The 26,996-nt window shown below is 42.1% G+C and overlaps 2 protein-coding genes across 6 annotated transcripts in view; both read right to left on the reverse strand.

Annotated features, from left to right (window-relative positions):
• Positions 1-26,996, reverse strand: part of ANKLE2 (ankyrin repeat and LEM domain containing 2) — a 57,465-nt gene that overhangs the window by 26,376 nt on the left and 4,093 nt on the right. For 3 of the 5 annotated variants that reach the window (XM_056532829.1, XM_056532809.1, XM_056532819.1), the window contains exons 2-7: positions 12,781-13,200; positions 8,822-9,016; positions 7,532-7,725; positions 4,981-5,172; positions 4,772-4,894; positions 4,411-4,477 (exon numbers count right to left, since the gene is read on the reverse strand). In XM_056532829.1, coding sequence (XP_056388804.1) covers positions 4,411-4,477; positions 4,772-4,894; positions 4,981-5,172; positions 7,532-7,725; positions 8,822-9,016; positions 12,781-13,189 — 1,180 coding nt within the window. In that variant the 5' untranslated portion in view covers positions 13,190-13,200. Of the gene's footprint in view, positions 1-4,410; positions 4,478-4,771; positions 4,895-4,980; positions 5,173-7,531; positions 7,726-8,821; positions 9,017-12,780; positions 13,201-17,746; positions 17,769-22,512; positions 22,535-26,996 lie in introns of those variants that run through there. The other 2 variants (XM_056532841.1, XM_056532834.1) reach the window with 2 other exon arrangements.
• LOC130283413 (piggyBac transposable element-derived protein 4-like) lies at positions 674-2,690 on the reverse strand. Its single transcript, XM_056532861.1, has 2 exons — positions 1,676-2,690; positions 674-1,584 (listed from the first exon to the last, which is right to left on the reverse strand). Exons 1-2 carry the CDS (start codon positions 1,895-1,897, stop codon positions 1,222-1,224), a joined length of 585 nt encoding a protein of 194 aa, XP_056388836.1. The 5' UTR covers positions 1,898-2,690; the 3' UTR covers positions 674-1,221.

The raw sequence follows: 26,996 nt of genomic DNA on the forward strand, positions 1-26,996 counted from the left end.
CACTTAACCTTCCTGGCGGTATGATTATTTCAGGAATTTTGTACCAAAAGCGGTACCATTTTTTGCATGGAAATTTGGTGTTATGTATTGTAGGCCTGCAATTCTTAGTAATTACTTACTTAAACCTGACCAAAGAAGACTCTAGTAGACCTCTCAGATGTGATAAAGTTCGTAACATAAAATCATGAATTATAATGTAATAAATAATATAATTTTATTCAATAATGTAATAAATAATGAAATTTGTCAAACAAAGAAAATTCAGTAAACATCCTGGGTGTGGTAAATTTTGAAACATGGGACTGCACATAGACTGACGTCACAATCAGGGCAATGGAACCTGGTTTCTTTTCGGATTTTTTTTTCCATTGCCATCTTGCTTTGAGCAGCAAAATACGCACATCCTTGTAGGTGCTGCCTTTTTTTGATTTTGGCGGGATGTAATCCATAAAGTGCCGACCAGTCAGGCGTTCTGGGTTGACAACGTCAGCAGCACGACGTCCAGATCTGTTCACGGCCACTGATGGTGTTTGGTAGTTCACAAAAATCCGCTCCGCCACCTTCCAGATAAAGTCAGAATCAACAAGAGGCTTGTCACTCTTTCCTCTGTGCAGTATATAGGCATTGTTCCAGGAGATGCCTGAAGATTTTTTTGTAATATTTTTTTTGTTATTTCCGCATAGCCGGATAAAATGTCATCGCCTGATCGGCTCTATCGACTCCTCCCATGGTGTTGTTGTAGTCAATCACAAGTTGTGGCTTCATGACATCTTTCCCACCTCTTGTGTGGACCATGGCAGTGGAGGAGTTATTCACTGTACTCATTAGGCACACATCTTTTTTGTCACGCCAACGCATTGCCATCATCTTTCCTTTCTGCCAGGCAACCATTTCTCCTGTTTTCAGTTTTTTCCTGGCAAACATAGATGGCAGGTCACGTCGGTTGGCCCTAACTGTTCCATATCCATCAGTCTTGTGTTTTAGCAGAAATTCGTACAGCTCAGGCGATGTGTAAAAGTTGTCCGTTGTCACACAATACCCCTGATTCAGCAATGGCTAAAGCAGTGTAAGGACTGATGACGTTGCCATCCCATAGCCGCTGTGCCTGGGGTTGAATTGTGTTCCTTTACCTGTGTATATGACGGAATTCCATATATAGTCAGTGGCAGACTCGCAGAGCATATAAGATTTTATTCCAAACCGTGCTATCTTGGATGCGATTTATTGAATCCAGCTGAGGCGTCCCTTGTAAGCCATCATACTTTCATCAATGCTGATGTCTCTATCTGGCACAAAGTCCTGCTGGAATTTTTTTAGGATCATTTGGTATACTTCCCAGATCTTCTTGAGTTTTGGCGCTGGATGTGTGGCTTCGTCAAATTCCTCATTGTTGGTGAAGTGCAAATTCTTCATTATGAGGGAAAATCGGTACTCAGACATGATGGTGCCAAAAAATGGGGTTGCCAGCAATTTATTGGTAGTCCAGTACCATTTCTGCAGCGGTTTCCCCACCACACACTGAAGTAGTATTAGCCCAAGTATTAGCCCCATTTGTCTCCGTGACAATCTTTTCAATGACGTCATCTGTGAAAAACAATTTTAGGTAAGGATCATTGTGCTCAACGCCTACCTTCATCCCAGGTGATCCAGTAAACTGAAATCTTGGCGACGGTACCTCATCCATACCGCATTCAATAGGGTACCAAGTGCGCACATCACTGAGCTCGGGTGCAGAATCGTCGCTGTCGCCACTTCTCTGGTCAGTGTCAGAGTCGGATGACGAATCTTGCCACGAATCGCTGTCGCTCAATTCTGCGAGGGGCTCTGTGTCGCTGCCGCTGTCACTCATCGGATCCAAACCTGCTTTGGAGATGCTAAAGTGACGCTCTGATGCCATGGAAAAAAAATTCTTTTATGGGCAGAAATTACAGCAAAAAGGGCAGGCAGGGCTGTGTAGGATGATCAAATGTCAAATCTGAGGTGATACAGTGTAATCTGACAGAATTTCACTGCATCACTTTTATGCTTTCAAACATTTGAATTTACCGCCCAGTTCCGCCCCCATGAGCCTCTGCGGCTCACAGAGACGGAACCAGGAAGTCAGATGGAGGCATCCGCCGGGGCTCTCACCGGCGATCACAGCGGGGACATTGCTGGATCGCCAGGAGAAGGTAAGAAGACTCTGCTGCCAGTTCCGTAATCTCCCCCGAGCGTGACTCGGGGTTACCGCTTCTGGCAGCGAAAATTAACCCTGAGTCAAGCTCGGGAATACCGCTAGCCATTTGAATTTACCGCCCAGTTCCGCCCCCATGAGCCGCTGCTGCTCACAGAGACGGAACCAGGAAGTCAGATGGAGGCATCCGCCTGGGCTCTCACCGGCGATCACAGCGGGGACATCGCTGGATCGCCAGGAGTAGGAAAGAAAACTCCGCTGCCAGCTCCGTAATCTACCCCGAGCGCGACTCTGGGTTAACCCTTCTGGCAGCGAAAATTTACTCCGAGTCACGCTCGGGAATACCGCTAGCCTGGTTAAATAAGGTCAAATAAGGTCTTCATTAGTTTCTGCACTTTCGTTTTTTTTCTCCTCGTCCTATAATAGCCATAACTCTCATTTTTCCCATCTACAGACCCATATGAGGCTTGTTTTTTGCAGGGCCAAGTATACTTTGTAATGAACCCTTTCATTTTTCCTTAACTTATGCTCTGAAAAAAAAAAAATTTGTTGTGAGATGAAGTAAATATGCAAATTTTGAGGTTTTCTTTTTATCGCCATTCACCTTGTGGTCAAACTTACATATTTTGATACTTTAGGTCGGCCTAATAACACAAATACCAAATTTGTTTAGTTTCTGTCATGTTTTAATAATTTTTTTTAACTTTTAATAAAAAAAATTCCTGACCCCTATAACATTTTTACTTTTACGTATACTGGGCTGTATGAGGGCTCATTTTTTGGGCCATAATATGCTATTTGTATCGGTACCATTTTGGTATTGATCGGACTTTTTGAACACTTTTTCACTTCATTTTTTCTGGGATATGAGGTTATAAACATAAATGCAATTCTGTGATTTTTTTTTTTACGTTAACGCCATTTACCGTACGGGATATAAAATGTTCGGACAAATATGCACGCACCATTACCAAATATGTTTATTTTTATTATGTTTACATATTTTTATATGGAAAAAGGGGGTGATATGAACTTTTAAATACGGAAGGGGTTTATTGGTTGTTTTTAAACTTTTATTAAACGCTCTTTTTTTTAAATACACTTTATTAGGAGGAATCATTTAGATTCCTCATACAGATCAATGCAGTTCTAATGAACTCCATTGATCTGTGTTCATTTGGTTGAGCCTGCTCAAGGCAGGCTCAATCAAATGCAGATCTATGGGGGCAGCCATGAATGCAGAGGTAAGCCCTCCAGCTACCTCCACAGGGGATCGCCCCTCCCCCCCCGCCATCGCGCTGCGGGGGAGGGGGGGGGGGGCGCGATCCAAGTCTAAAGCTACACATACTTTAGATAGCTGTTGGCTGACAGTTATCCCTAGAGTCATCTTGGAATCTTCATGCACTTTCTGTTGAAGCGGTTATTCAGTGCAAAGAAATCAATAACTAATAGCTCCTAAAGTAAAAGTTATATCACAAAGCAATATATTTTTATTACCTATTCAGAAGCTGCAGGCTTCCTTTCTGCTGGCAGGAAGTTGAGTAGTTCTCAGAATTGATGACGCTTGGGTCCGCTCGTCTGCCTTCCCCAACAGAGCAGGGGAATCACCCCAGGGGATGTCAGGGATTGCAGTAAAGACACATAGGAGGAGATTTATCAAAACCTGACCAGCGGAAAAGTTGCTGAGTTGCCCATAGCAGCCAATCCAGATTTCTCCTTTCATTTTTCAGAGGCCTTTTCAAACATGAAAGAAGCGATCTGATTGGTTGCTATGGGCAAGGTTTTGATAAATCTCCCCCATTAAATGTGCAGCAGAAGCTGGAAGACAGGCAGATCAGAGGCAGCAGAGTACAGGTCTCCAGGGGCCCTTGTAAGTGCAGATTGGATAAGAAGGCCACACGAGGTAAGTATAAGTAACTATTATATTGAAAAAAAATAATCATTCTGGCACTGGATAACCCCTTCAAGTGTATCTATACTGTGAAGCGTGAGAATGCATCTGCTAGACTGCGCTGGAGGCAGTTGATCTACTCTATGAACCAAAGGCTGGAAAATTATGAAATCCAATAGCCACATGCGAACCTGATGGACTAATATCAACCAAATTTTGTACTAACATGTATTGTCACCTGTATTTTGCAAATAGACAATATATTGATCTCTAATACAACTAGTAAGAATGATAACTAGATTTTTACACAGAAAAATGAAAAAATAAATAAAATTTACAGACTAACCTTTTAGGTATTCTCTAATCTTTTCTTTAAATTCTGGTGATTTATTTTTGTTTCGCTCACATATGACCTGTGTGAAAACAATTGTTAGTTTATACTTTGTGTTTATTATAAGCTGACCATACATATTTAGAAAAAGAGAATCACTAATATTGTAAACACGAAAAGGCATTTCATTTAAAATTCATATTAAAATTATCTATACACTGGGATCGTGTAAAATTTGAAGTTGTAACAAACAATAAACACAGTGACAAAACCTAAACAATGGTGGAATTGCTGTTTTCTATGCATTACAAGAAACATCATGAAATTAACGGTATTGCCTGTACTACTTATTTTAATTAACCGCAGAATACAACACCTGTTCCGGAGTCTGGTCATATTTGTTCCTAGGGTTCTTTATAATATCAGGATGTGAGCACAGCACATTAACTACATCAGGATTGCCAAATTTGCAAGCAAAATGAAGTGGAGTGTCAAATCCCTAAATACAAAATAACAATTATTATTGGTGATCTGTTCTTCACAAAGTAAATTGACAATTCTGCATTCTTCCTTTTGGGCATTTACCATTTTATCAGGGGTGTTGAGATACAAGTCAACAAGGTATCTAATCCTTTTTTGAAGCATAACCTCATCATCATCATCAGGGTACATAAGTCTCATGAATTCTGGGTTCTCCAGAGTATCTAGTAAAAGTTGACAGATACCAGCCTGGTTTTCCTTAGCAGCCACATGCATGACATTGTATCTACATCCTTCCTGTAGATCGTAGGGAAAAAAAAAAGCTTCAATACAAAATTGGGGAGAATTCTATCTTGAGGTTAACTGCTTCTAATTCATTTACACATACACACAATAAGATGATCACTATTGTTACAACTTACAACATAGTTAGCTTGCGTAGTATAAAGCCTTCATTACTAACCTGTGTGGTGGACCTAAGTGCACTATGGGCTCATAGTACAGCAGCACTGTGGCCACATAGTTCCTACATATTCTCCCCTAGAAGCACTAAACCAAAACTTATCTGCTTCCTTTCAAAGGTATCACAGCATATCCGGCCAATGTTCCATACTGTATCGTTGTAAAGATAATGTTAGCCGCATCTCAAGAAATGAAAATATTAAAAGTGATTATCCAGAATTAGGAGAAACACAGCTACTTTTTCCAGTTTCTCCGTTTCTGTGTGGTTTCGCAACTCAGTTCCAATGAAGTGAATTCAACAAAGTTGTAATACAGCATATAACTTGAGAACATAAGTGGTGGAAGAAAGCTGCTACGTTCTTTTTTCTTTTTTAATACTGGATAGTGCCCCTGTAAACTTGCCATGCCAAATGATGGCCTGAAAAACTGTAATGGGTGCCCGACTGACCTTTTCATTAGTATAATCAAGATACATATGTTCCCATATCTAACAAACCTACATTAACCCCTTCCCGCAATGGTACGTATGCATACGTCCCAGCATCCGACACGTTCACGCACTGGGACGTATGCATAGGTCCTAGCAATCTCCTGCACTGCCACGGGCAGCGCAGGAGATCGGCAGTGGGACTTGGCTGTCAATCACAGCCGGAGACCCACCGCAGCTGCCGGAGCCGCGATCGCACCGGCAGCATTAACCCCATAGATGCCGTGATCAATCCCGATCACGGTATCTATGGTGTTGACAGGGGGAACACGCTCCCCCTGTTCACCAACGGCGGCACCGCGATACAATCGCAGGTCGCAGTTGGTTGCTATGGCAGCAGGAGGTCAGATCATGACCTCCTGTATGCCTGCTACAGAAGCCTGTGGATCGCACAGTGGACCACAGGCTGGATCGCACAGGCTGCAGTGTGTGCAGCTGATCGGGTCACACTGTGCTGCAGTACAAATGTATTGCAGCATAGTATAACCTGTAAAAAGCGTAAAAAATTTAATAAAAAGTTCTTCAATAAAAGTATGAAGTGTAGAAAAAAAAATGACCCTTTCCCAATAAAAGCCCTGTATTATCACCCAAAAAGATCAAAAACACATATACATAATAGGTATTGCCACGTGCGTAATGACATGTATTATAAAACTAATGTAAATTATCCTGTACCGTGAACACCGTAAAAAAACAATTTTGGTACAAATAGCGAATAAAAAAGATCAAAAGGTAGCAGGTATCGCAAAAATGATACCAATGAAAAGTACAGCTCATCCTGCAAAAAATAAGCCCTTACTCAATGGCGTCAGACAAAAAATAAAAAAAAGTTACGGCTGTTGGAAAATGAATGGCAGAAAAAGAACATAGAAAGCTATATAAAATGGGTATTGCCATAATCGTGCTGACCCACAGAATAAATATAATAACACTTGCCGCACAGTGTACACCATAAAAAAAAAAAATGCCAGAAATTTCAGTTTTTCACAATATTTTGGAGTATTTCACAAAAATTGTGCAACAAAAATGCACCACTTATATAAAGTGTCACAATATGTCACAAAAAAGGATATCAGAATCGCTATGCTCAGAAAAAGCGTTCTAAAGTTATTACCATTTAAAAGGGACACATGTCAAATAAAAAAAAAAAAAAGAGCCTGGTCATTAAGGTAAAAAATTGGTCCATCCTTAAGGGGGTTAAAGAAATCTTACAGTAAATTAACATTTATCTTTGTGTACATAATCATCATTATTACTTGGAATAAAAATGTAACTATTGTACATGGATATTGGCCTTATGAGAGTTGCCTCATGAAGCCAGCCTCTTTATACTGTATTATTAGCTGTCTGGCTTCTTTAAACTTCTGAAACCTGCGATAGTAAGTTATTAATTGAGGAAGCAGCATTGCACTCCACTGACCTGCCATCTGTGAGATCTATGCAGAGAAATGACCGGATGTCACAGATGGCTGGGGAGTGAAGCGCAATGCCACCTGCCTGCCCAAGTACCTCACAAGCGCACGGGGTCTCGGTAATGAGACAACGCAATCAAAGACAGTTTTTAATGACAGTAACACTTTAACCTACATTTAAAAAAAAACACTTGATCTTGTGATGCATTAGTGATAACTGACACTGATTTCCATTCTCCACAAAGTTGCTGTTATACAAGAGGGCAGGGACAATGACATTTATCATCCAAATTACCTGGACAACAGTTGGATTGTCACCAGACCCTATAAGATAACGTGGATTGCTCCATATCAGATCAGAAAATGTGGCCAGATCTCCTTTTTCCACAGCCTTTCTTAGTTTAGCTGTCAAGTCTTGTGTCCTGGGGCTCTTAAAGCTATTTGCTTTTTCCTTGTTCAGGCTTTCAACATCTGGAGCAGACAATCCATCTAATCAAATATGTAAAGAAAAAAAGAAATTGACAAACCCATTGCATACAAGATAGTCTTTAACACGTCTCAGTTATGAAAAATGTAAACGTTTCAACCAATAAAGGGTCTTGGTGCTGAGACTAGCACAGACCTAAACTTTTTTATTTGCATTTTGTAGGAGAACATTGATCCAGGGATGTATTCTGATTGCCATATTGCAGTCATATTCAATTGCCATATTTTTCCTCTGTCATGGGGCAATTGGCACCAGGTCTCATGGACTTTTTGTCTTCATCTGGATCAATACAGTAGAGTTTTAGGTGGAACTCGATGGACTTGTCTTTCTCAAACAAATTATGTTACTAAGTTACAATGTATATGATCATAACGCAAGAGTTATTTTTTTTCTCTGTTAATGACAGATTCATAACACCCACTTAAAGGGGTATTCCGCCCCTAGACATCTTATCCCCTATCCAAAGGATAGGGGATAAGATGTCAGATCCCCGCGGTCCCGCTGCTGGGGACCCCTGGGATCCCCGCTGCGGCACCGCGCTATTATTACAGCACAGAGCGAGTTCACTCTGTGCATAATGACGGGCAATACGGGGGACAGAGCAGCGTGACGTCATGGCGCCGCCCCTCGTGACATCACGGCCCGTCCCCTTAATGCAAGTCTATGGGAGGGGGCGTGACGACCGCCACACCCCCTCCCAGACTTGTATTGACGGGGGCGGACCGTGACGTCACGAGGGGCGGAGCCGTGACGTAACGATGCTCCGGCCCCTGTACTGCCCATCATTAAGTGCAGAGCGAACTCGCTCTGTGCTGTAATGATAGCGCGGTGCCGCAGCGGGGATCCCAGGGGTCCCCAGCAGCGGGACCGCGGCGATCTGACATCTTATCCCCTATCCTTTGGATAGGGGATAAGATGTCTAGGGGCGGAATACCCCTTTAAATTATAAACTCAATCAATTTTTATTACTCCTTATCCAAATAATTTCCTATGACTGCTTTATCCTAAAGCATACTATTTTAACTCATTCACAAGTAAATTCTGAAAACTGCAAAACAATGGTTGTGATCTGCATAACTAACAGTCTATTTCATGTACCTCTAAGAAGACCAGAAGAAAGTTTTACAGGTGACAAGGACATGGATGATTTATTGGGTGATGGATAATAGTCACATATGCCTGTAGCAAACTTTTCAGCATCTTCTCTTGCTTGAAACGCTTTGAACCGAGAACCTTTCAGCATTTTTACAACCTGTAGAGCTTCCTTTTTGTCAGTGTAAATGTGAGTCTTTTCTGAAACAAGAAAAGTTGGTACAAGTTGGTTTCAAGTGGTAAAATGTAATCCTGTATTGATAAGCTAAATTAGTTTGGCAACTACACTTGGTTTTACTTACAGATAGTGGCATTTTTCTATTTTAGGCTGCTTTCACACTATAAAATTCATCTGTTTTAAAGATCCGTTTGATGTTCCATTATGAAAACCCTGAAAATCGGCCATTAAACGTCCGTTAGAAAATCCCATTATAGTCTATGGGATTTTTACAATATCCGTTTTAATCCGTTATAGTCTGTTATTAATAACGGATGTTATTTTGTGACGGGAGAATGAACGGAAGAAATAGTGCATGCATTATTTCTCCCGTTACTATCTTCCGTCACAAAATAACATCCGTTATTAATAACAGACTATAACGGATTAAAACGGATATTGTAAAAATCCCATAGACTATAATGAGATTTTCTAACGGACTTATGGGATTTTCTAACGGACGTTTAATGGCCGATTTTCAGGGTTTTCATAACGGAACATTAAACGGATCTTTAAAACGGATTAATTTTATAGTGTGAAGGCAGCCTTACAGGGGTAGATATTTCCACACAAGTCTTAACAGGAAATGCAGCAATAATAATTGTCACCACGGAATTAGTTTCTAAAATTGTCAGATTGCTCTTGTCGTCACTTTATAAGTAGTAAGTTCCAATTTGGCCATGTTTCCTCTTGTCTCATTTACCCATATGCTTTACAGTAGCCACAGTGCTGGAGAAGGAAGAGTCATTATTACCTATTGTGAATGGTATATCTTGTGTGTGGTATATCCCCTCCCTCAATAAAAATGTCCTTATTTTGTATCGCCGCGTGCGTAAATGTCCAAACTATTAAAATATAATGTTATTGATTATGTACGATGAACGGCGTGAATGTAAAAAAAAAAAAAGTGCAAAATTGATGCTTTTGTGTCACATTTTATTTAAAAAAATTTAATAAAAAATTTATACACATAAATGTGGTATCAATTAAAACTACTGATCACGCCGAAAAAAATGAGCCCTCATACTGCTGCTTATACGGAAAAATGAGAAAGTTATAGGTAGTCCATACAGAGGTATTTTAAACAATTAGGTTAAAAAGTTAGCGATTTTTTTTGTAATTTTAGAAGCAACAATAATAGAAAAGTATGTAATCATTGGTATAATTTTAATCGTATTGACCCACAGAATAAAGAAAACATCATTGTTACCGTAAATTGTACAGCGTGAAAACGAAACCTTCCAAAATTAGCAAAATTGTGGTTTTCTTTTTAATCTCCCCACACAAATAGTATTTTTTTAGTTGCGCCATACATTTTATGGTAAAATTAGTGAAGTCATTACGAAGGACAACTGATCGCGTAAAAAAAAAAACCCCTCATACTAGTTTGTTGATGAAAGTATAAAAGATTTACGATTTTTTGAAGACGAGGAGGAAAAAACGAAAATGTAAAAATAAAATTGGCCTGGTCCTTAACCCCTTAAGGACCGGAGGTTTTTCCGTTTTTGCATTTTCGTTTTTTGCTCCTTGCCTTTAAAAAATCATAACTCTTTCAAATGTACACCTAAAAATCCATATGATGGCTTATTTTTTGCGCCACCAATTCTACTTTGTAATGACGTCAGTCATTTTGCCCAAAAATCTATGGTGAAGCGGGAAAAAAAATCATTGTGCGACAAAATTGAAAAAAAAAACGCTGTTTTGTAACTTTTGGGGGCTTCCGTTTCTACGTAGTACATTTTTCGGTAAAAATGACACCTGATATGTATTCTGTAGGTCCATACGATTAAAATGATACCCTACTTATATAGGTTTGATTTTGTCGGACTTTTGGAAAAAATCATAACTACATGCAGGAAAATTAATACGTTTAAAATTGTCATCTTCTGACCCCTATAACTTTTTTATTTTTCCGTGTATGGGGCGGTATGAGGGCTCATTTTTTGCGCCGTGATCTGAAGTTTTTAACGGTACCATTTTTGCATTGATAGGACTTATTTATATTAAATGATATAAAAAGTGACCAAAAATGCACTATTTTGGACTTTGGAATTTTTTTGCGCGCACGCCATTGACCGAGCGGTTTAATTAATGATATATTTTTATAATTCGGACATTTCCGCACGCGGTGATACCACATATGTTTATTTTTATTTTTATTTACACTGTGTTTTTTTTTTTATTGGAAAAGGGGGGTGATTCAAACTTTTAATAGGGGAGGAGTTAAATGATCTTTATTCACTTTTTTTTTTCACTTTTTTTTGCAGTGTTATAGGTCCCATAGGGGGCTATAACACTGCACACACTGATCTTCTATGTTGATCACTGGTTTCTCATAAGAAACCAGTGATCAACGATTCTGCCGCATGACTGCTCAGGCCTGGATCTCAGGCACTGAGCAGTCATTCGGCGATCGGACAGCGAGGAGGCAGGAAGGGGCCCTCCCGCTGTCCTGTCAGCTGTTCGGGATGCCGCGATTAGCCGCGGCTATCCCGAACAGCCCGACTGAGCTAGCCGGGAACTTTCACTTTCACTTTTAGCCGCGCGGCTCAGCTTTGAGCGCGCGGCTTAAGGGTTAATATCGCGCGGCGCCGCGATCGGCGCTGCGCGCTATTAGAGGCCGGGCCCGCCATGATATGACGCGGGGTTACTGTGTAACCCCGCGTTATATCGGAAGAGCAGGACCAAGGACGTACCGGTACGTCCTTGGTCCTTAAGGGGTTAAAGGAGAACTCCAGAATATAAAAATTGTCCCCCATACTGCCAGCAGTAAAAAGATAAAGATGTACATACCTTCCTTCGCTCCCCCGGTGCCTCCGGTAACCGTCTCCGGCACGATCCTCTTCCTGGTTGCTGGTGAGTCATACTGCGCTCAGCCAATCACCGGCCGCAGTGAAGTCCCGACTCGGCCGGCAATAGGCTGAGCGGCAGTGTGAGAACGCTTCAAGACACAAAATTCTTCAGTACACCGGCACCTGATGCCGGGGCCGAAAATGTCCCACTGCCACTCAGCCTATCGCTGGCCGAGCCGGGACTTCACTGCGGCCGGTGATTGGCTGAGCGCAGTATGACTCGCCAACCACCGGCAACCAGGAAGAGGATCGCAGCGGAGACCGGAGACGATTACCGGTGGCCCCGGGGGAGCGAAGGAAGGTATGTACATCTTTATTTTTTTACTGCCGGCAGTATGGGGGACAATTTTTATATTCTGGAGTTCTCCTTTAAAGGTCAAAATGGGCTTGGTCCTTAAGGTTAAAAAGAGCAATCCACTGTCCAGCCACGCCTTCTCGTGATGTCAGGCCACGTCCCCTCAATGCAAGTCTATGGAATGGTGCGTGGCGGCCATTAACCCCCTCCCATAGACTTGTATTGGGGCGTGGCCTAATGTAACAACTGGGGCGTGGCTGACCCCCACAGCATGCGCACAGCATTCGGAACTAAATGTTCTGAATTCAGCTGGAAGGCTGGCCAGTGGAGTACCCCTTTAATGGGTTTTTCCCAGCAAAGTGGAGGCCTAACTCACTGTGGTCCATGCCAATTCTAGCATGAAGTGTTATTAGGAAAATGTCATGCCACATTGTTTCTGTTCTGAGCATAAACAAACACGCTATACATATTTTTTAAACAAAGTATCTGAAAAAACTATTTAATATTTGGATGCATTCAAAGTGGTCAAAGCATTAGTATACCTTGCAATGGAATGCCATAAGAAGGGATTCAGACCCAAGTCATAAGCAGTGTGACTTACCATTCCTGGCCGATGCATCATCATACACAGGGCAGACTGCATAGAACACCGGGGGGTAATCAGAATGCAAAGGTGTAGAGATGTGAGCAGCTTCCAAACCCCCATTGGCAGCAAAGTCTCTTCTGGATATGGTCTCTTCTATGGGAGGGTTCAAACCTACATTGTATCCAAAGTCCCTGTCTTCAGAGTATTTGGCCTGCAGGCCATGAGAATCATTTTGGGGATTATCATTTGATCTGAAGGTTTCCACATCTACGCCTTGCTGTTCCAGTAAAGTACGAGCTAGTTTTTTCTCAAATATACATCTAGTGGTTGAGGTGATAGGTCCACACTTTAATCCTGCTTTTAATATTTCTACTCGTAGCTCATCTGGATCTAGCAGCTTCAAATTGCTTAAAATCTGCTCCATACTCCGTTTAACTATATATAAAAAAAAAATAATAATAATTTGAGGAAGATCATAAGCAGATAACAAGGCATCCATATTCCCACATTTCACAATATGGGGGGGGGGGTGATTTATCATTGTTTCCTTTTTTTGTTTTGATGTTTTTGGAGTAAATAGCGTAGAAAAAAGAAACCTTCAATTTGTGGCCCAGGCTGGCGTAAGATTGCACAAGACTTTTAAAGTCGCTGTTGGTAATCACTGACCACTGCAAAAAGCTAACCAGACCATGCCACATTTGAGCAGATCACCCATTGTGCAAATATATGCACCTTTTTAAAGGGGTACTCCACCCCTAGACATCTTATCCCCTATCCAAAGGATGAGAGATAAAATGTCTGATGTCTGATCGCGGGGGTCCAGTCGGTGGGGACCCCCGCGATCGCTCCTGCAGCCACCCTGTCATCAGCTGCACGTAGCGAAGTTCGCTCCATGCCTCACGATACAGGGGCCGGAGGATCGTGACATCACGGCCCTGCCCCTCGTGACATCATGCCCCGCCCCCTCAATGCAAGCCTATAGGAGGGAGCGTGACGCCAGCTGATTACAGCGGGGGGGGGGGGGGGGGGGCTGCAGGAGATATTGCGGTGGTCCTTTGCATAGGTGATAAGATTTCTAGGGACAGAATACCCCTTTAAAAAGGTGCATATTTTTGCACAATGGGTGATCTGCTCAAATGTAGCATGGTCTGGTTAGCTTTTTGCAGTGGTCAGTGATTTACCAACAGCGACTTTAAAAGTCTTGTGCAATCTTACGCCAGCCCGGGCCACACATTGAAGGTTGCTTCTTTCTACGCTATTTATGAAGAACGAGCACATTTAATATATATATTAGCGAAGTACAAATTATGTATGCCAATGGGGTAAACAAAGCTTGATTTAAACAGGCAAGGATAAATCTCCCCTGAGAAATCCAATACACAAGTGTTTAGTACATGCAAAAATTTATTCCTTGGCATGTTAGAGCCTATGGATATGTTCAGCATATGGGCTAGAAGCATTTTTAGTCCCTATACAGTGAGAGGCCACAGCTTTTAGGACTACCCCTTTATCTAGAATAGTTTTTCGGTGAAAGTTAATGCTGTGTTTGGACTCTTTGAGTGGACCACATCTTATAGCTGACTTAAGTGGCTGCCTTAGAGTGCGCTGTACACAAAACACAGCAAGAATGTTTAGCTAAAAACACAGCCTTATATACACAGAAAATGACAATTTTGATATGGTGATCTACAAAGGATGCAACAAAAGGTGAAATACAGTAGAATTCCTCAGAAAGTCTGATAGTCTAGCAATTGCTTCCAGTACAAAAACACTACGAACATAAAACTTTGAAGCCAGCATAAAGAGATCTTACTGTATAGGTAAAACATGTAGCTTTTCACTGAAACATTGCACATCCTAAAAATAAATGTCATTTATTTACCACTAACATTATGTAGGCGTCATCCCTTTCTCCAGACTTTCCAGTAAGTGAATTAGAATATGCACTGACTACTAATAATATTGCAGCCAATATACTGTACAGTTTTCTAGAGATCACTCTAGAGCAGTTAGGGAATAAAAATTTAGCAAAAAATAAAAATAAAAAATTTATCAGCAGCACATTTTTGGGCTACCTGGTTCTTACGCCTCTTTCACACTATGAAATAGTTCCGTTTAGGAACTTCCGTCACCAGTTCCGTCACTAGATCGGTGAAAACCCGGACGTTACAAAACCCCTGACAGCCATGACTAAATTGCATTGCAGCCTATGGGGTTTTGTAACTGCCCGTTTGCACCCGTATATGCCCATAATTCATTATGGGCGTTATACAGTGACGGGACATCGTGGCGGAAAAAATTACTGCATGCAGTTACAAAACCCCATAGGCTGCAATGCAATTTAGTCACAGCCGTCAGGGGTTTTGTAACGGCCGGGTTTCGCCGATATAGTGACAGAAGTTCCCAAACGGAACTATTTCATAGTGTGCAAGAGGCCTTAAGAATTTCCCAGTTCTGTACTAATATACAGTAAAGGTATTTATTTATATTACACACACTATTATCCAAAGCGCTGCCAAGTTGTAAGAATATTTTGGATCAACAATCGTACATTACAAATTGCCTTTACACTAGAGAATGAAACATTCGGTTATCTTACATCCCAACAGGGTAGCCATGCAGAGGACACCTACATATAATAAAGCTGCCACTGTATGATGCACATACAGAACTGTGAAGCTATTTAGGAAAATATCCACTTATAGCCAAGGCAAAGGAATAGCACTGCCGGGCAAAACAAGGCATAGCCTACTTAAAAGGACATTTACTGTTTATAATGCCAGACAAAAATCACCTAAAAACTCTTCATGCAGACAAAACCTTTTCACTATATTATTAGCTGGTAAAGCTATTAGCTAAATGTATTAGCTGGTTAAGTGTTGCCTAGATAGCAGCATGTGCCACAAACTGACTAGTACATTTTACAGGACAGTGTCTGCAATGACAACACATGTATAAATAGATCTCTTAATATGAGTCACTTAGGAAGAATGGAACATTCCTGCTTTACAAGTATGAGGATTAGGCCAAAAGCACAGATCTTAAAATAATGCCCTATTCTGAGGCCAAGAAAACATTTTCCATAGCAGAGCATGCCAAGCTAGTGCAGAGTGTAAATAATTTATGTTAGAAGGGATTACATTACACTGGATGACAGCAACTTAGGGGTACTCCACTGGAAAACATTTTCTTTTAAATCAACTGGTGCTAGAAAGTTAAATAGATTTGTAAATTACTTCTATTATGAAATCTTAATCCTTCCAGTACTTATGTTGTATACTACAGAGGATGTTCTTTTCTTTTTGAATTTCCTTTCTGTCTTACCACAGTGCTCTCTGCTGACACCTCTGTCCATGTTAGGAACTGTCCAGAGCAAGTGAGGTTTGCTTTGGGAAACTGGACAGTTCCTAAAATGGACAGAGGTGTCAGCAGAGAGCACTGTGGTTAGAAAAGAACTTACTGTGGAGATTACAGCAGCTGATAAGTACTGGAAGAATTCAGATTTTTTAATAGAAGTAATTTAAAAGTCTGTTTAGCTTTCTGGCAGCAGTGGATTTAAAAGAAAATGTTTTCCAGTGGAGTACCCCTCTAAACTGCACAGAAAGATATTTGGCCGTGAAAGCAAGATAATAGCCGAAGTGATCGAACATGATTACACTGCAAAAACTGCACTCTAATCAACACCACAAGAGTGGACTCCACCATGTTCATTTTTATACTTTCCAGCATTTTTATTTATGTATTTATTTCAATAGAACTTCTCAGAACTTGTAGTGAAAGGACAGGAGGGAGAGCCCCTCCCACATTATAACCAATGTGATAAAGTGAAGGTAAAGTTGCATGATTTTTGAGGCAGATCTAGGTCTCATCATTGCTGGTTTTACATAAGTGAATATGTCCTTACAGTAGTTATACAATAAAATGTTAGGACATCTAGAAAGAGTGTTGTGTGTGTGTTAGTGCTGGGCGGTAAATCGGTTCATACCTAATTTTTTTCCCTGCACAATATGAATTTTTCCCATACCGCAAAACCTGTTGGGCCCCTATCCCCCCAGAATTAATTAAGGGGAACTAATCATATGTGAACTGCGGGCGCTGTTCTGCCTCTCTCTCTCCCCCCCCCCCCCCCGAATGAATTATCCAAAGCAGAACCCACGGGTCACATGATTTGGGGGGGTGTAAAATACCGTGGAACCGCCATAACTTACAAAAATACCGTGATACACATTTTTGGTCATACCGCCCAGCTCTAGTGTGTGTGTGTGTGTGTGTGTGTGTGTGTGTGTGTGTGTGCATTTATATATGAGAAGCCTTAAATGACAATAAGCAGGGCTATGGTGAAGATCACAAACACCAAAAGGCAACGTGCACTGGGGTCTAGTAAAAATACACACAAGGGGGAGATTTATCAAAATCTGTGTAGATGAAGAATTGTGCAGATGCCCATAGCATCCAGCTTTTTTGATAAATCTTCCCCAAGGTTTTTTTTTTTTTAAACACTATTTCAGATTTTATTTCAAGACAGAAGGCTTCACATTATTGCAATTAACTTTTACTGCAAATGATAGCAGCAAAATAAACGTATTAATACAGGTAATAAAGAAAAAACTTTAGATACACAGAGTACAGGTGTACACAGGTATACAAACATGCTAGGTATGGTAACAGCCAATCAGGAACCTAGGTAGTTGAGATAAGTCTGTGTCTCAGGTAATAAGTCCTCTTTCTTTACTGCTACCGCAGGATAAGTATCTATTTAGTACCTGTTATCAAAATTTTTTGTACTTGTTAATTACTCATTCTCAACTATTACCTATTCATTTTTCTCAGTTCTCCGGTATTCCTTACTGTTGCGCCGCGTTTTAATACATATTTACACATATTTCCAACGCCGTTTTAGTTGTTCACGCACTTCACACTGTCTATCGGTGTGGCGGTAGTTTGTGGGACCTATCTTGCCCCCCTTTCTATCTTTTCTTACCTTTTCGGCATTCCGGTCCTCTCCTTCATTACAGAATCCCGCTCTCCCCGTCCAGCGGCGCCATTTCTGTGTGACGTGCGCACGTCTAGCGAGATCTCAGGAGCAGTTGGCTCTCAGCTGTTCAGTTCCCGCCTCCGAATCCTGTCACAGACGGCTTCGGAAGGCAGCGGTTTCACACATATCTCCCCATTAGTCTGACTGACTAATTTTGCTCTTTGACAGCATATTATTTTAAAATTTGTTTTTCTTCTATTCTGCTGTCCCCTGCTGTCCTTTTTAGGACTGGGAAGCTCTAATAATGTTATTTGCTGTCACTCCATAATTATTCTGATAGCAGCTCCTATTAAATAATAATAAATATATTAACATCTTAAATACCCTATTAATATTCTGCAATATTTTAAAAAATCTCTAATTCATATATATTACAGCAATATGTCTGTCCAACCTAAAGACTGTTCCTGCATTAATGCAGACCACATTCAAGGTACTGTGGATCAGTCAGTGTCAGTTTCTGTTCAGAAAGCAGTAGATTCTGCCATGGCGAATATGCAAGATTCATTAGTCAAATCAGTTACTAAGTCAATATCACAATCATTTGCCCAGCAGTCAGCCCAGACTTCCAAATGTGGCAAAAAAGTTCCGGTAAAGAGACGATCTGATTCTGCAGGCCACAAAGCCTCAGAAAAATAGAAAAACAGTTACCTCTGAAGAGAGCCAGGATCATGATTCAGACAATCGCCCTTGTTGCAGCCACATGTCAGGTGCTTCATCGCATCATAACTCACCCTCTACCTGTGAGGATGTAACTAAAAAACGGGATACTAAAACCTCAAAGAGGTTAAAACCTAACTCTTACCAGGAACAGTCGGGTGACTCATCTGCAGAGGATTCTGTCTCCTCAGATTCTAATGATCCGTCATACCATCCGGGTCAATCTGATGAAAATGACTAATTTTGAGGATATCGACACTAGTGACACCACTATCCTCTATGATAAATCTGGGAATCAACTTTTTGACCCTTGTCAGATAAGTCACCCCAGATCGGGTGAATGGACCCCAGATACCCTTATTGACCAGTAAGTGTCCATGTGGATAAAAAAGGCTCTAGACAAGAAGTCTAGGAATAAACTTAAGAGCGGAATGCCCCTACCCTGCTCTTTCCACTGCGGATACTTCCACCCCCGAACTCGATCAGATTTAAATTAAATATTTACAAAAGTCGGGTAAAAACCCTAAGAAAGGGGTGGATAGAGCATTTTAATCTTGTCAGGACAAGGTCTTAGACGTCCTTGGTCCAGCTACAAAAAGCTTAGAGATGGCTCAAGAAGCCAATACTTCTAACAAGACTTTTGATTTTGCTACCCTTTTGCTAACCATTTGCTTGTTAGGAAATGCAAGTGAATCCATTTCCATAGAGCGTAGGCGCTCAATTTTGATGAAATTGGACCCACAGTTAGCCCATTTGGCCACTACAGAGTCATCCTCTCCTTCCGAAAATATGCTATTTGGTGATAGCTTTACTAAGGAGATATCTAAATATGTGGGGTTATTTTCCTCATTGGATAAGGCTCAGGCCTCACTGAAAGTTTTTTCCAACAAGATTTTTGGGAAGGCTGGGGAACATAGGGGCCGTTTTCCCAGCCGTCCAAACCAATCTAGGTCCCAATACCGTGGATCCTTCCAGCAGGATAGACAATCCTATCCTCCCGCTCCCCAAGCCCAACCATTCTTTCCCTATCGAGGACGGCCCTGGAGGGCTAGGGGTCAACGAGGTTCTTCCCGCTCCAGACCCCCATCAGGTAAGTCATCCTCAATCTTTTTCCCACTTACCAATAGGAGGAAGGATCATGCATTTTTTCCAAAATTGGCAAAAAATCTCAAACGATCAGTGGATTCTCAATACAGTGTTGGGATTCCAAATAGAATTCGTACCCCACCTGTTCAGTTTCAACTACCACACCCCATTTGTTTCTCCAGTACAGACCAAAACTTGATTAATGCAGAAATTGCAGAACTTCAGGCAAAAAATGCCATTATAAATATTCCTCTAGATTCTGTAGGGTTTGTGAGCAATCTCTTGTAAAGAAGACAGACGGCGGTCATCGACCTGTCAAATCTCAAACTTCTCAACAATTATGTTCAATATCGTCACTTCAAGATGGAGGGTATCCATCTTCTGAGAGATCTTCTACTAAAAGAAGATTGGCTAGTCAAGATCGATCTCAAAGACGCTTACTTGACAGTCCCCATCCATCCACTCTCTCAACCATACTTGCAGTTTGTATGGAACAATCTCAAGTGGCAATTTTCTTGCCTTCCATTCGGACTTTCTTCTGCCCCTTGGTGCTTTACCAAGTTGATGAAACCAGTGGTAGCATCTCTTCATTCCAGGGGTGTTCGATCAATCATTTACCTGAACGAGATTCTCATCATGGCGGAATCTCTTCATTTGATCTCCCTTCACAGAGACTGGACTCTTGCTCTCTTATCAGACCTTGGCTTCATTGTCAATCAAGAGAAATCCATTTTACTTCCTTGCAAGGAGGTAGAATTCTTGGGTTTCTCAGTGAACACCCATACTACCCTTCTCAGTCTTCCATCGAAGAAATTGAAGGTTATCCGGAAGGAGATTCGTTCCATCCTCAACAAGCAGATGATTTCTATTCGTTCCATCGCTCGAGTGGTCGGTCTCCTTTCAGCTTCAATTCAGGCCATATTTCCAGCGCCCCTTCATTACAGGGCTCTTCAAAAGGTTAAAGATTTGTCATCTCAGAGAAGGTCTAGGATATTCAGACGAGATCTCTCTCTCCATAGAAGCCAAAGAGCTCAATTGGTGGCTCAAATATATCCAGGAATGGAATGGCAAAGCCATTTTCAATTCCAATCCAGATATCCTGGAATTGGATGTGAGTCTCAACGGATGGGGAGCTCGCCATGGATCTCTCTCCTCGGGAGGCAAATGGTCTCCTACAGAGTTATCCCTATACATCCATTGTCTAGAATTACTAGCGGCCTTCTTTGCTCTGAAGAGTTTCGCGAAAGATCTCTCTCACATTTGCATCCTGATTCGGATGGACAATATCCCGGCGGTTCAATACATCAACCGTTTGGGTGGGAAGAAATCAGTTCATCTTGCCAATATCGCCAAAGACCTCTGGCACTTCTGCTTGGACAGGAACATTGTCCTAAAAGCAGAATATCTTCCGGGTCTATCCAATGTCGTAGAAGATTGGAATTCCCGTTATCTTGTCGATTCCAGCGACTGGCAACTTCTCCCTCAAGTCTTCCGCCAGATCAATCATCTTTGGGGTCCTCTACAGTTGGACCTCTTTGCTTCCCGGCTAAAGCGTCAACTACCACTATTCTTCAGTTGGTGACCCAATCCGGAAGCCCTAGGAGTGGATGCTCTCTCCCAAACTTGGCCTCCACAAACTCTATATGCGTTTCCACCTTTCTCTCTCATTCACAGAGTCCTTCTCCAGACTTCAATTCAGAAGTCATCTCTGGTGTTGATCACTCCTTGGTGGCCGACACAATCCTGGTTTCCTCTGATTCTGGGCATGCTTCTAGATTACCCACGGATTCTTCCATCCTTTCCAGACCTTCTTGTAGAATGGAATGTTCATCCATTAATCCTATCTCACCAAATTACTCTGGCGGCGTGGTTAATTTCGTGTCAGACTCATTTGACGCAGAATTTTCAGTCTACTAGAAACATCTTGTCGGAGGTCTGGGCTCCAGGTACCAGGACCGCTTGCCGATCAGCCTGGAAACTTTGGGTTGATTGGTGCATTCAACGGGACCTGGATCCCATTCATGCATCTATTCCCAACATCTTAAATTTCTTATTGGCCTCTTTCGATTCCGGCAAAGCTTATAGAACTCTAAATCTTAATAGATCTGCCATATCTTTTTACCATGATCCAATCGATGGCATTCCTGTTCGCAAACCTCCTCTAGTTTGTAAGCTTCTTAAAGGAATCCGTTTCAAGCGTCCTCCTTCTCCCAAATATAACTCTACTTGGGATGTCAATTCCATTCTACAATTTTTTTCTTCTTGGGAAGATAATGATATTTTATCATTAAAACTTATCTATAAAACTTTCTACTCTCCTTTGTTTGATCTCTATAAAATGTCTTTCAGACATCAGAGCGTTAGACTTATCTCTTCGACAATACTCTCCTCATGGAGTCATATTTACCATTCATAGACGAACTAAAACCAATTTACACCATATTTTCTATCCTTTTCCGCACAATGAAAAACTTTGTGTGGTTCGTTGTCTCAAAGCTTATGAGACTAGATCGGCCACCCTGCGACATCCCTCTCACAATCAACTTATCATATCTTATTGCAAACCTCATTTGCCTATATCTTCTGCCACTCTGGCCAGGTGGGTCAAGCAAGCTATGTCATTGGCCAACATTAACATATGTGTTTGGAGCTCATTCTTCCAGTGGTCTACCAAGCAGGGGTTTCCCTATCTGAGCTCCTTAAAGCAGCTAATTGGTCTTATGATTCAACATTTAAGACCTTCTATTATAGACCTGAGTCACATGTCTCTATGTATTAACTTAATGTATTCTAATGCATTTAATGTATTGCTTATTTGTATACTTTTAGCTTTGAACTTGCAATAATGCGAAGCCTTCTGTCTTGAAATAAAATTGAAGATTTTCCTATCCTTGGTGACGGAAAATATAGATTTTTATAAAAGACAGAAGGCGAGCATTATCCCTCCCAATTCCCTTCCCACTAACCTATTTCTTTTCATTTCACAGCATCCTAGATCTTCAAAGTTCTGGGCCTTTTGGGCTTACTTCATCCCATGTTTGATGTTGTTCATGTTCGTCTCCCAGATGTTTCTTCAACTTCAATGCTGACTCTATTGATATATAGGACATCTTTATCCCTCATTCTTAACCTTTTAGTCTTTTGTTTCAGCAACAAATTTTCTAGATAGGAACATGTTCACACTGTGCGTTTTTTGCTTGCGTTTTGAATGCGTTTTGTATAGCCAAGGTCCGGAAGTATTGCGCATATGAATGTGCAAATACTAGAATTGGAGTCTGGGACATAGATTGATTAATACACTATTCATAAAGATTAGACACGGTGCATACACTCCACTAGAAATTCGCAATCCGGAAAGTATGGTTGCCAGAGAGGCGAACATGAATATTGGGTCGGCCCGGATTAACATCTATAGTTTGCATAAATACCAGGAGCCAGTAGTGACACTTCATCTCTGACGAAGGTCAGCGTACTGACCGAAACGCGTTAGATGATTCTTTGGCTCCTGCGCCTTGCTGTAGCTGCAATCGTGACGTCACGTTCAGTAATCAGATCTCCTTGCAAACTATCACAGCGTGGTCGAACCGGTGAGACGCTCACGGCCGGAGCAGATCTCCCGGCGCCTTCACCCGCTGTCCGCCTAGACTGCCTGTCATACTGTCTCTCTGGGGGCTCCTGGAAGGACTGTGTTCAGTACCCACACTATACCTTTGGACGAACAACGCTCCGTGGATTGTATCGTGCACACTGGTATCCTTCACCGCAACTCAGGACAAACAACGCTCCGTGGATCAATCTATGCAAACCAGCTTTCAGACCACAGGTATCTTCGACCACTCATAGTGCCTAATACATGGTACCATATACAGATTTACACTTTACTATTACTGTGTACATGTAAGCAGATTGCATTACACTCGAATCACTTAATCACATTTATTTTACAAATATATGTAGTGAGTGAGACAGAAGTTTTCCGCCAACTACGGTCATTGAGGCGGGGGGTCGCCACCTATCTTCATCATAGCTCAACTCTAACAAGATAAAAGTAAGTCTTTCTGCTACAGTATTTAATAGTACAAAATCGATACAATCCTATGACATAGATACAGTATCTGGATTATTTACTTAAAAGCAGTTCCTTTAATTTCTCTGCCTAGTGAACGAAACCAACACCAGCTCACTCCTCAAAATCTTCTTATCTCATACAGATGCTAATAAACCAACTGCATTAGTAAGTTTGTTCCCATATGTGTGTTCCTTTTATGTGCGCCGATACAAAAACATAATTTATCCTTGAGCCGATTCTTCTGATAAACATACTCCGGACTCATTCTTCAGACGTCAAGAAATTCTACCTACTCTTCCTCCTTCGTTGATGGACCTTTGCATGACGGATATATCCATCAGGAACTTTAACTGTCACAGATAGCCACGCATCACTCGTAGCCGACCAAGGACAGATCAGAACGGTCCCTCCTCCAGCCAATACAATGGTAGGGGTGCGGTATTGTTCTGACAGCTCCGATCCTTTGTAGGCATGGAGTGGGGTCTATAACATAATGATGCCCTGAAAGCCAAAGAGCGCTCCTCTCCTTCTTGGTCCCACCAGGCGGTCAGGCAACCAGATATGGCCTAAATAGGGGACGAGCAGGGTGATAAAATATGGGGCATATTTCCTCAATTTCAAAACCGACTTACCAAAATGATGTCCCACAAATAAAGAATTTGGGGAAAAAGTTAATTGCTATTTTTTTCCACTGACTGAAATAATTCTAGCCACACAATAAGGGCTCAACATACTCACTTTTGCCCTAGGTGAATACTTTAGGGGGTGTAGTTTCGAAAATGGGGTCACATCTAGGGGTGGAGTATTGTTCTAACAGCTAGAATGCTTTGCAAGATGAAGTGCGGCCTAGAATTTGTATAATGATATCCTGAAAGCCAAACGGTGCTCCTCTCCTGCTGGGTCCCACCATGTGGCCATGCAACCAAAAATGGCCTAAGCAGAGGTATTAGGGCTGGGCGGTATGACCAAATATGCGCATCACAGTATTTTTTTTAACTTACGTCAGTTTCACGGTATATAACGGTATTTTCTCACCCCCCCCCCCGCCCCAATCATGTGACCCGCACGCGGTGTTCGGCTTCCCCCCCCCCCCCAAAAAAAATCATCTGACCCACCAGCACTGTTCTGCTCCCCCCAATTAATGATCAGCCCAGCGGGGTACTACTCACAGATGTCAAGCACTGCCCTCCTCCTCTTTGTTGGGGGCCGCCGGCGATGGAACTCGCTGTACGCCGGTGGTCTCCAACCTGCGGACCTCCAGTTGTTGCAAAACTGGAAAGCCGTTGGCTGTCCGGGCATGCTGGGAGTTGTAGTTTTGCAACTGCTGGAGGTCCGCAGGTTGGAGACCACTGCTGTACGTTGTATACCTATGCCCGGGCTCTTCCCGCGAGCTGTCGGGGCCCTGTACAGGAGATCGCGGGGGGCCCCAGCGGTCGGACCCCCGCGATCTGCAACTTATCCCCTATCCTTAGGATAGGGGATAAGTTGTTCACCACTGGACTACTCCTTTAACTTCAGCTTTTTCACAGATGGCATCAAGTTAGCATCCAAAATTTGCAGAAATTTTATTGAATCCATTTTTCCTTCTACTCGTGAGATGTTCCCTGCGCCACTGGCTGCAATACTATCCCAAAGCATGATTGATCCACCCCCATGCCTTCTCCAGCTTTGTGAGCGTCAACTATTTTCAGTTTCAGATTTCTAGACAACTGCTAAGAAGAACCCATGGTGTTGATTGTTGGGGTAAAGTCAGATGAGTCTGGGCATCTAAAACCTTTGAGATTGACATCACCTGGTCTTCCCAGATAATGATTGAGAACAATCCATGACACTGGCAGGTCTCAGCTTTGCAAAGGGGGCAGTGTATGCTATAAATTCTGCAGGGTGCCCAAACTTTTGCAGATGCCATTTTTTTGTTTTCTGTTATTTTGAAAGTGTAAATGATGGAAATAAAATCTAACTTTTGTTGACATATTATACACGAAGCGGCGGCCGACACACCCCCTCAATACAACTATGGCAGAGCCGGAGCACTGCCTTCAGCAATCTCCGACTCTGCCATAGCGATGTATTGAGGGGGCGTCGTGCGGTGGTCGACACCCGCTATCTGGCCGGAGAGCCTGGCCCCCGTACAGAGAGATCGCAGGGGGCCCCAGCAGTAGGACCCCCCGCAATCTCAAACTTATCTCCTATCCTTAGGATAGGGGATACATTTTTCACCACTGGACTACCCCCTTTAAAGAGAGGATGGCTTCTACAAATGGATAATAATCCTAAACACACCTCGAAATCCACAGGGGATTACATCAAGAGGGATAAACTGAAGGTTTTGCCATGGCCTTCACAATCTCCTGACCTCAATATAATTGAAAATCTATGGATAGACCTTTAAAAGAGCAGTGCGTGACAGACAGCCCAGAAATCTCAAAGAACTGGAAGACTTTTGTAAGAAAGAATGGGCAAAGATACCTCAAACTAGAATTGAAAGGCTCTTGGCTGGCTACAAAAAGCGTTTACAAGCTGTGATACTTGCCAGAGGGGGCAGTACAAGATATTAACTCTGCAGGGTGCCCAAACTTTTGCAGACGCCATTTTTTTGTTTTCTGTTATTTTGAAAGTGTAAATGATGGAAATAAAATCTAACTTTTGTTGACATATTATAACAATGTCTAATCTGTAATTTGATGCCTTTTGGAGATTTTTCCATCTTTCCTTGGCTTCTTTATTCACATTAATACAAATTTTTACCTGGGGTGCCCAAACTTTTGATCCCCACTGTATGAACGGTAGAGCACATCCGCAGCATATTTCACATAGCAGATGCCCCCAGCAGTCTCAAGGGCGAGATCACTGCTGCAGCTGGGTAGCTCAGTGTGTCCGTTTATGACTGCCGGCGGGAAATCCGCCGCTACGAGTGGACACACAAAGCTACCCAGCCGCAGCAGAGAGCTCATTATTGTGACTGCTGGCGGGCATCCGCAGCATGTAATATACTGCGGATGTGGGCCGTGTTATCCTACACATTATGCATTTTTATTTTTCATTATATTTAATAAATTATTTTATTTTTTACACTTATTTTTATTTATTTTTTATTTACACTTTTTTTTTATGCTTTGGAATACTTAGTGTTCCAAAGCATTGCAGTTATATGCTGTCTGCTAGTTTCACACTAACACGCAGCATATGAGGACATGCCTCTGGCACGTCCTGACAGGCAATAACAGGGGCAGACCTGGGAGTCCTTGTAAAGACCCCGGCTGCCCAGGTAACATACAGCACCCTGCGATCTTTGCGGGGTGCTACAGGAGAGAGACAGAGGGAGCCCTCTCCCTCTGTCAAAACTCCTTACAGCTCGCGGTCGCTTCCGACAGCAGCTGT

This window comes from Hyla sarda, chromosome 1, assembly GCF_029499605.1.
Source record: "Hyla sarda isolate aHylSar1 chromosome 1, aHylSar1.hap1, whole genome shotgun sequence".
Lineage (NCBI taxonomy): Eukaryota > Metazoa > Chordata > Amphibia > Anura > Hylidae > Hyla > Hyla sarda.